We start from the raw sequence: 9,792 nt of genomic DNA on the forward strand, positions 1-9,792 counted from the left end.
GGCGGCAGCTGGGGCCGGCGGCCGGGCCCGGTGCTGCCGGCGTCGCCCGCGGCTGGGCGGCGGAGCGGGGTGCCCGAGAGCTGGGGCTCTCCGGGTGCGCTGGGTGAGTAAGGGCAGGCGGTGTCCGCTGCAGGGCTGGCTGCTCGTTCGCTCCCTCRGTTTGTTACTCAGAAGAAAGTCAGTAAGAGCGTTTGATGTTCTAGGAAGGTTTTATTGACTTCCAGTTGTCTAATTTGCTTTCATTCCTGTATTAATTAGAACTAATTTATTTACATTTGGCTTCCGGTACAGTGAAATTACATTAACTAATTCCCTGTTAGGCTGATGAGAAAACAGTAGTGTCACTGGTGGCGGCTGCTAGGAGTGAGAAATCTGACATGCCAATTTATATTAAAAAAAGGTTAAAATTTATTACAGAAGCCATTTATCAAATATGGGGAACTGTTATCTACTCAGTTTTTGCTTATGTTAGGTAAAACATGCACACTTTTTGATTTAATAATTGCTTTCTTGCATCTGCAACTGTAAATAGCCATTATTCACGTACATGTTAAGTACTACTGTGTCTCAGTAAAATTGGAGTTTAAGAGAATGAGAAATAAGATTGGTATACACACTTAGCATAAGCTTTTTAATCAAATAAAATTCACCATGACTCTCTATGCGTGTTTATGACACAGACACATTTTTGGTTTGCTTTTGCCTAAAAATTGCAGATTTGAATATCATCACGTTTTTATGAGCCTGTATTTTCTGGGCCCTAGCTCCAGGGAGTAGTGCAATTCATTGCTGGTAATACCTTACAGTAGCTCCACCAGTGTTAGCTGTGGAACAACTGCAAAAGGTGAATTTAATAATAAGCTGAATACAAATAACCTGCTCTGAAATTTAGTTGCCTTTGCCCTACAGTGCTCAACACATCATTGTGCCTAGGAGAGGACTTAAAAAGATGTCTCACCCTCACTTTGTCATTTCAGTTGGACGGATTGTCTTTGAATTGTTTGCTGACGTTGTGCCTAAAACTGCTGAAAACTTCCGTGCGTTATGTACAGGAGAGAAAGGAACAGGGCCTACCACTGGAAAACCTCTCCATTATAAAGGATGCCCTTTCCATAGAAGTAAGTTCTATAAAATCCTCTGTTATCTAGCTGACAACATAAGTCTTCTATTATCAATATGTGAAATAATACAGAGGAGCACTTGTTGAAGTAATAACTTGGCTGAAGACAGACTTTTGACTGTTAGACCCTCCTGATCACCAGATACTGTTTCACACACATTGACAATAGTAAAGCAAAAGTTTACTATAGTAAATCAGTAGTAGTAGAACTAATTTACTATGAAATAGATTGAAATGGATTTCAGTTAAAGCATTGAATATCAAGTGAGTGACACCAAGCATGGTGTAGTGGTTATCACATCCGCGTTACATGCGGAAGGTCCTGGCTTCAAGCCCTAGTGGAACCAGCACCAGGAACTCTTTGGGAGGTTGGACTAGATGATCTCCAGAGGTCCCTTCCAGCCTTACTGAATCTGTGATTCTGTTATTTCTGAGCTGAAAGGGAATAGCTAGTTGAAACTTGATAAAATAAAGATGACTYTATTTATTTATTTATTTATTTATTTTTAGGCTTAAGTGTGGATGACAAGGATTGATCTTTATCTCTAAATTGTTTTTCTTAGTGCCTTTCCTGCCTCACTGCTCTATTTAATAATTATCATCTTTTACAGTTATTAAGCAATTCATGATCCAGGGTGGAGACTTCTCAAATCAAAATGGCACAGGTGGAGAAAGTATATATGGTGAAAAATTTGAAGATGAAAATTTTCATTATAAGGTATTCTATTGAAAATACAGCTTGTATTCAGTTTTTGAAACTTCAGTGATGTTTGTTTAAATTGAATCTTAGTGCCCTTCAGCCCACAGATAGCATGTTTTTAAGCAGTGGAAAAGAATGCAACAAAAAGACACAGATCAGTTTGTCCTTAAAGTCTTTGTTAATTACAGAAAAGATGACAAAAGTAACAATAGTTTAAATATTCTTTTTTAATTGCACYGTTAGAAATTGGTTTGAAACAACATTTCAGTTCTGACTGGAGAAATTATTTTGACAAGTGGCAAATGTTGTCACTCTGAAGCATGTAGAGTGTATTAGCGTTAAACAGATGTTGTTTGCTTTCATATACTGTTAATATTCATCATTTTTATATGCTTAGATGTGAGAAATACCTGTTTTGTTTAAGAAGTGAGGAATCTGTTGTAGCTTGCAGAATTAATCCAAAGGAAAATTGAAGAGAGCGTTTTCTCCAATACAATGGAATAAGTAGTAAAAGGCTGTTTGATTTTGCACCCAAAGTACTTGAAAAACATGCTGTGAACAGAACAGATTTTCGAATATGCAAAGTTCTGGATTTGAGGGTGTAATTCAGGAGATGTTGGCCCTGATGGTAGGGGGAACTTCAGAAATTTCTTATCTTCCATTATTAGTGATCACTCCTGTATCCAAGCTCATTATTTCATTATAGCACTAATGCAACTGTTTGTTAGTCAGCTCTATAAAAAATTTTTTTAGTATTATATTAAACTATGCTATTTCATGTATTTTATAGTGTGACCTCACAATTATGAAACTGTCTTCGTCCTTGAAGTCAGTATCGCGTAATGCCAAGCAGGCTGTCAGTACTTGTGCTTTATACATACAAATTAGCAAATACAACTCTGAACAGCAGTTTCCTCAGGATCTATCCTTGCCTCTTCCTGCTTCTTGTGCAGTGGTGTAAACTTCAATATGCCCGTTACCTTTCTTCTTTCTCTTTCGTACTTTTGACGTAAGACTTGCTTCTTTTTCATGCTTCTGAGAAAGAAATAATTGTTCTTGTGTTGCGTATTTGAAAGACTTAGTCAGTAGTCAGTTCATCACATTAGATCACTCTCAGCAGACTTTTTTTGGCATCATTTCTGCAGCTAATGGCTGTGCCACAGTGGAACACCCAATTTGCACAGCTCTCAAGCAGTGTGGTTACTATGCTGTAGCTTTGCAGGCCTGCAACCTGTCAGAGACTTTGTCCAGATTCTGACTTGCTTTATAAGCTGAGCAAATGGCATGCAGAAACTAGCATGGGAAAGACACTATTGACAGTGCTTTTCAGAACACTTTCAAGGCAAGAAGGTGCATGAGGGATCACCAGCTCTTTTTTAATGAATAGGACCTCTATTTATGAGAGTGATGCTGAGACTTGGTCCCGAACAAAATGGGGTTGCATGTAAATGTCCTGAAGATCAGAGCCCTTAGACTGCTGTCAGTTTTCAACCTGACCTCCAAATCTTTATGGACAAAAGGTAAATGTGCACTGAATCTTCTTGGCAGTCGTTCATTGGCCAGCCTCAAATGTTATTTGCAAAAATCTCTTATGAAAGAACCCTTTCTGATTAACTTGTTTGCCAGCAGCTACCATGCAAAATGCCAGATGTTTGCTTTGGAGGCTGCCTTCTGCAAGCTTGCTACCAAGTTGCCTTCTCTTGCTGTGGAACACAGGCTTGCTCTCTCTTGGCCAATTTTGATTCCCAGGATGAGTTTCAAGATTAGAAGAGACCAAGACAAGATTATTCTGGTACCTTTTGTTTAGCTAGGTGCAATTCTGGATTTCAGCATACATCCTTTTTCCAGAAATTCTGGGCCTAATCTTGTAACATCATTGAAAGATCCTTATATCCTACGACTGGATGAACACGGTGGGCAGTACGTTCTCTCAAAGTCCTTGGAAATCTAAGCATGGAGTGGGAAAACAGTTTTCAATATAGCATGYTCTTCAAACTGGTAGAGACTGTAGTGACAAACGAGCTGCTTAAATACAGCTGTCTAAGACTGCTGTCTCAAACTAATCAACCTCCTATAGAGCTCTGAGCTCTGCTTTATAGGAATTTCAGTTTCTGTCTCCTCTGTGTTGTCATACTTCATTCTTTTGCTCTCCTCTACTCCCTACAGTATCAAGTTTCTTAGGGATACTGCAACTTGCATGCTTCAGACATGTACCAGAGTCCTCATATAACGTATTGACCTTTGCTGAATGGATTTTCTTGCACTTAACTAGATCAAGTTTAGGAGAGTAGTACCTTAATATGTCATAACAGTTTAACAAGAGAGTCCGCAATGCATGGAACTACCACAATGGTTGCAGTACAAGCAAAAAATGAAATAATCCGTATGATGGAGCAAGGTAAGTTTTATTTCAAAGAAGAAAAAATACTGGAAAGAAGATGGACAGTATCGTCTCATGTTGGTCTGTTTAACCAATTTTTAGTATCTTGTGCCCTGTTTAATGAACCAGAATAATCAGATGATTAAAATCCCAACAGACTAATAACTGTCTGCCCGGAAAAGTGCAAGTTAAGACAAAAAAAAAAAAAAAAAAAAACTTTAAATTATAAAGACCATAGATCCCTAAAAGTCATAGTTGTACAACATAATTTCCATAAGTAGATCTTTTAAAATTAACAGTACGTACCATTCTTGACAGTACCACATTAAGTTGGTTTATGTGGTGTGTTGCTTTGTTTCTTAATGAAGCCAGTGGTCTTGAATGATCTAGTGAGGAACATCACTTCTTTCTCAGATGATCTCTAAATTCAGCAGCTGACCAATGTGGAGTGTATAGACTGCACAAGGAGTAAACAAGAAATGCTGCAGTGTGAAGTCACCCATGAGGAGGTGGCAAGTGTAGAGGCAGAAATGGCGTTTGCCCTGTGCAATCAYGATAGGTAAAAGTAGTATGTTAAAATTAGTATTAATAAAACTGTATGGAACTGTCTGATTTCTCCAAAGTTGTAATTATAGTTGTCATTGCAATATATAGCAGTAGCCTTACAGAATTTTATATATGATTTTTTTTGGTTGTGACTTTTTTTTTCTTGTTATACAGCATGATAAAGCAGGACTGCTGAGCATGGCAAATGCAGGACCTGGTACTAATGGCTCTCAGTTCTTTATTACAACGGTGCCTACTTCTCACCTGGATGGGAAACACGTGGTATTTGGTCAAGTGATCAAAGGAATGGGTGTCGTTAAAATATTAGAGAATGTTGAAGTAAATGGAGAAAATCCTGCTAAGGTGAGCAATATCAAGGTGCCTAGGAATTCTGTTTTCTTCTACCAGATGATGTTTTGACTGAAAACTCTGAATTGATTTGACCTTTTTTTTTTTTTTTTTTTTTTTTTTTTTTTTTTTTNAAAAGAAAAGCAGCAGCATTCAGCCAGGTCTACACCTCCCACTTCTGTGTTCTCCCTCACGAGCTATGACTGCAAGACTACCTCACTCAGTTGGCAACTCTTCCCTTCCTCCTCCCTAGTACAGAAGCTCTCAGCTGTCATGGTACAAGGCCCTGCCTCTTCTGGTTTCTCACTAACAGCACTACCCCAGTATTCAGAATGCCTGTGATTTTTTTTTTTTTTTTAAACTACCCCCAGGAGTATTAAAAATGATTTTCTTTTTACTAGAGAAAAGCAATAAAGGCATTGTTGTTACCCAGTTGCTTTTGGAAAATATTGAACCATTACTTCTCACTTTCTCCTATTGTAAACACCTTGCCGGTCTTGTTTGTCACTTACTGAGACTAAAGATTACAGGATTGTTGATTTCTTTAAGATTAAACATTTCTATCCTAAAAGTATTGGGGGGGAAGTGATTTTGTGGTTGAAAACTGTTAAAATAGTTATTGATTTTTCTAAGGTATTTTAGAAAAATCAACCAGCCAATGGATTTTTTTTTTTTTTTTGACATCCTTAGGAAGACAATATTGTTGAGAGAAAGTTGGGTTTTTTGCTCCCCAAAATCTAAATGTAAAAAAAAAAATGTAAATATATATATATATATATATATATATGTATGTATGTATATTTTCTTCTCTGTGTGATGGCTGGGAAGAGTAGTGCACTCATTTTGGGAGTTAAACTTCCTTGATTCTAGTTGATATTTAAATGTGGAGAACTAAGAAAAATGCATAGGTGAATAATCAAGCGTTTGCAGTGTTTCCATTTAGTGTCTACTGAATGATTACATTGGAAAAGCACCAAAAGCCTTATGCTGTTGGAAGTGCTGCTTTTTGGAATAACTGTAGTCTTGGTAACTTGGGACAAACTTCCTGAGCTGGCAAATTTTAGCATTAATTCATACAATTCTTTTTATTTCTTCTAATTGCCTAGTGTAATGTTTAGGGCTATTAAATGTTTACCAGTTATTTTTACGAGCGATAACAATTTTCCTTTTGCTGTTCATGTTAATTTACAGCAAAGGAACAAAAATCTCTTTCCACCACACACACAGTTTATTTACTGTTTAACACAACTGACAGGGTAGAAGCCTTTATCAGGGTAAAGGTGGAAATGCACTTCCAGAAGGACTGGTGAAGAAATTACAAAGTGGAATTCGTAATCCTAACTACCACGATATACAATTTTCATGAATTTTATGTCAGAAATTGTTTTATTTCTGATGAAGCAATCGGGGTGTAGTTCATGTCAGTTTGTAACCGTTTGAAAATGTATGTTACTTTAAAAGACTTGCCAGTTTGAAAAAAGAACACTCATCTCTAATATTAAAGGATTATAAAGTCTTCTGCTTGCTGCAGCTCTTCTTACTGCTATTTCTTCTTCCAGGCTTTGTAAAAAGTGGATATGGTGTGGCTGGAATGCTGGTACTTTGAAGGCACTACTTTCTGTGATAAAAACCTTTTGATGAGCAGGGGCTAATGGTGCTATGACAGACTTCTGAAATCAATGCACCCAAACAACAGATGACAAAGCATTTTTACTGAATTTCAGAAAGCACACATCTATGGGTTTTTTTTTTTCTTTCTTAAATTATCTTAATGTGCAGTACTGCTGTTATGCTTTTTTTTTTCTTTCTTTTCAGTTGTGCGTTATTGCAGAATGTGGAGAGCTGAAGGAAGGAGATGACTGGGGAATTGTTCCCCAAGATGGCTCTGGAGATGCTCATCCAGATTTTCCTGAAGATTCAGACATAGACTTGAAAGATGTAGGTGGTTTTTCTTTTTTTCTTTTCTAGATAGTTATTTTACAAAAAGCTGGATTTGTAGGTAATCCAAGTTATGTATTATGTATTATCTGTGAGGCTATTCACTAAGCATTTTTTCTTAAGTTCAGTCAGAGTACYGATCAAGTGGTAACAATGAGTTTTAGGAAGAGAATGCCAGGAGAGGGGATTGCTGTCTATATTTTTCAGTGCTATTTTTAGAGCTATTTTTCCCAGTAATTAAAAACATAACATTCTACTTTTTTTTTCCTACTCTGTTTTTTGGCTTGTGCTGTACTCCATCCCTCTGATGGGTACCTTGATCTTGCACCTACACACTTTCCTGCGTGACTTTTTAAATACACACCCTTTAAAAATATTTAGCTTCACTTACTAGAAGTAATAAAAGACCAGCCTTTTGTAAAGATCTGACTATGGTAGACTTGGAAGTTCTTAATCCCTAGCAGTTATTTGCTTTTCAGGTTGTGCAAACTGAAGGAAGACCTGTTGGGGAAGGTTAGGAAGCAGACTGGGGAAAGCCATTCTTCTGTTGGGCAGGTTTTTACTTWACTGTGTGAATGAAATAGACAAATTATGCATATCAGACACTGATTTCTGAGGAAAAAAARGGGGCCTTGTATACGTGAATTCCAAATACAAAATCAGAAAGGGAGAGAAGAATAGTAAAAAAGCATTACAGCTAGAATCCAGAAACTCTATTTTTGAGATGCTATTTTTGGCTATTGAGAAACTCTATTTTTGAAACACTATCTTTGGCTGTTGAGAAACACCTTAGCTTGAAAAACTGGGTAGCGTTTTTGATGAATCTGATCTGATGTTGGTAGGTGCCTGTCTTCCTTAATTTTAAATCTGTTTATATAAACTAACTATAGAAACCTTGATGAAATTGGCTTCATGCTGTGATCTGTTTTTTCAGAGTCATTAATTCTAATATAGTGAATTTGCTAACTAGAAATATTGCAGATGGCATTTTGACAGAGCTTAAGACACTTGTGGCATTGACAGCAGTAATATAAGCTGTTCATTGTCACTGGAAAAGTAACTTAGCACTTGAAATATATGCCATTCTGGAAATAGAAACGATGGATATCATAYAGAYAGGCCACATTTTTTTTTCTTCCTCCCATAGACTTAAGTGTTTTGAGAGAAAGAGAAGTGTGTTCATAGGACTTTTAGTTTGAGATCATGTAGAGTTCAAGTGATTGTCTTCTGCTTCTCAAAGCAGTATTAATCAAAAATACTATTGGGAACAAAGCAGTCTTGGATGTACGCTGAGATTGTTAAAATATCTTGTTTTCCATAAATAGCAGTCAACACCTTTAACTTTCTGCGTGGGTAGCAGCGTTGAGGGTTGACCTGCTTTGTTATCTCTTTTTTTGACATCAGTGGTATCACCTGTTCCCCATGCAAAAACCATTAGGAATTTCATCTTTCAGCTTACTTACTGGGTATTACATAGAGCAGAGAATATTGCACAAGTGGTTTGAAACCACTATTTGTCTAAAGTTGGAATGATTTTTTTGAAAGAAGATGGACATGCAATCCTACTGTTAATGATTAAGTAAATCAAGATTTTCTTGGTAAGTAATTTGATACTTTGTATTTTACATCTATTTTATTAGGTTGACAAGATTGTGGCCATAGCAGAAGACATAAAGAATATAGGAAATACTTTCTTCAAATCCCAAAATTGGGCAGAGGCAGCTAAAAAGTATAGTAAAAGTTTACGGTAAGGCTGTCATTTTTAAAYCAGGTAGTTTCTGTAATCCAGATTAACATTACAATCAAGTAATAATACATACATTTTAAAATGCCTGATACTGTGCTTATTTTTTCTTTCTCTTCTTTTTAAAGCCTATAGAATCTGAAAAAGAACTGCTTGATTTTTTTAGCTATTTACTCAAATAGATATTTTTTTACTCATTGATAGATAAACATCACCTCTTGCATATAGTTCTTAGAACTCCTAATTGCTAATGCTCCTCTATTAATACTGTTGCTGTGCTGGTACATAACTGGGAGAAAAAGCACAACAGTATACTGAGTATTTGGAGAGGGAAGGGCAGGAGATGCTGCCTCTTCTGACTTCTGTTAATCAGTAGGTATAGGAGATGGTAAGTTCAAAAGAGACTATGTCCAAATATGACACTAATTCATTATTATTATTTTGCTCTTAGGCATGGTGCCATCATCCTGATTCCATGTTTAATGCAGACTTGTCTTCAAAATCATGAACTTTCTGTTCTTATTTCTGTACTGTTCCATTCTTTGAGGCTTTCTGCTTCATGTATTTGAGGTTCTCCCAATTACATCTTTTTAAGTTATACTGACTTTTATCTCTACTTTCATAATGATCACCAGTCAAAAAACAGTAATGACAGAAAAAGAATCAAAGCATATTTAATGCTTCATCTGAGTTTYAAAAACTAGATTTCAAACAAATGATGTCCTTCTGAAGCACAGAAACAAAAATGTTAACCCAAAATGCATCCTCTCCCTCTGCACTCAAAAAACCCTATCATAGACCCACAGAAAACCTGAAAAAAGTTGGATTTATATGTAAATGCTTTAGAAATGATACAGAAAAAAGGCTGGAATGGATCTTTAAGGTACTTTGTGTTGCAACTGTCCATTTCCTCCCCTGTTCTAAGGCAGAACTCAGGTATACTTATGCCATCCTTCGCAACTGTCTTGCACACTCCTAAGCAAGGCCAGTGAAAGCTGTTCAGTTGGTGTAGACAG

The 9,792-nt window shown here is 36.7% G+C and overlaps 1 protein-coding gene across 1 annotated transcript in view; it reads left to right on the forward strand.

Annotated features, from left to right (window-relative positions):
* Positions 1-12: 12 nt before the first annotated feature.
* The window catches only part of PPID (peptidylprolyl isomerase D), a gene marked incomplete at its 5' end in the record, with an annotated part of 13,745 nt that continues 3,965 nt past the window's right edge, over positions 13-9,792 (forward strand). Inside the window, 6 exons of the mRNA XM_085319883.1 lie at positions 13-103; positions 978-1,118; positions 1,732-1,838; positions 4,921-5,109; positions 6,910-7,032; positions 8,673-8,779. Coding sequence (XP_085176009.1) covers positions 13-103; positions 978-1,118; positions 1,732-1,838; positions 4,921-5,109; positions 6,910-7,032; positions 8,673-8,779 — 758 coding nt within the window. The remainder of the gene's footprint in view (positions 104-977; positions 1,119-1,731; positions 1,839-4,920; positions 5,110-6,909; positions 7,033-8,672; positions 8,780-9,792) is intronic.

This window comes from Rhea americana, unplaced genomic scaffold (genome assembly GCF_003343005.1).
Source record: "Rhea americana isolate MKP2758 unplaced genomic scaffold, rheAme1 scaffold_60, whole genome shotgun sequence".
Classification (NCBI taxonomy): domain Eukaryota; kingdom Metazoa; phylum Chordata; class Aves; order Rheiformes; family Rheidae; genus Rhea; species Rhea americana.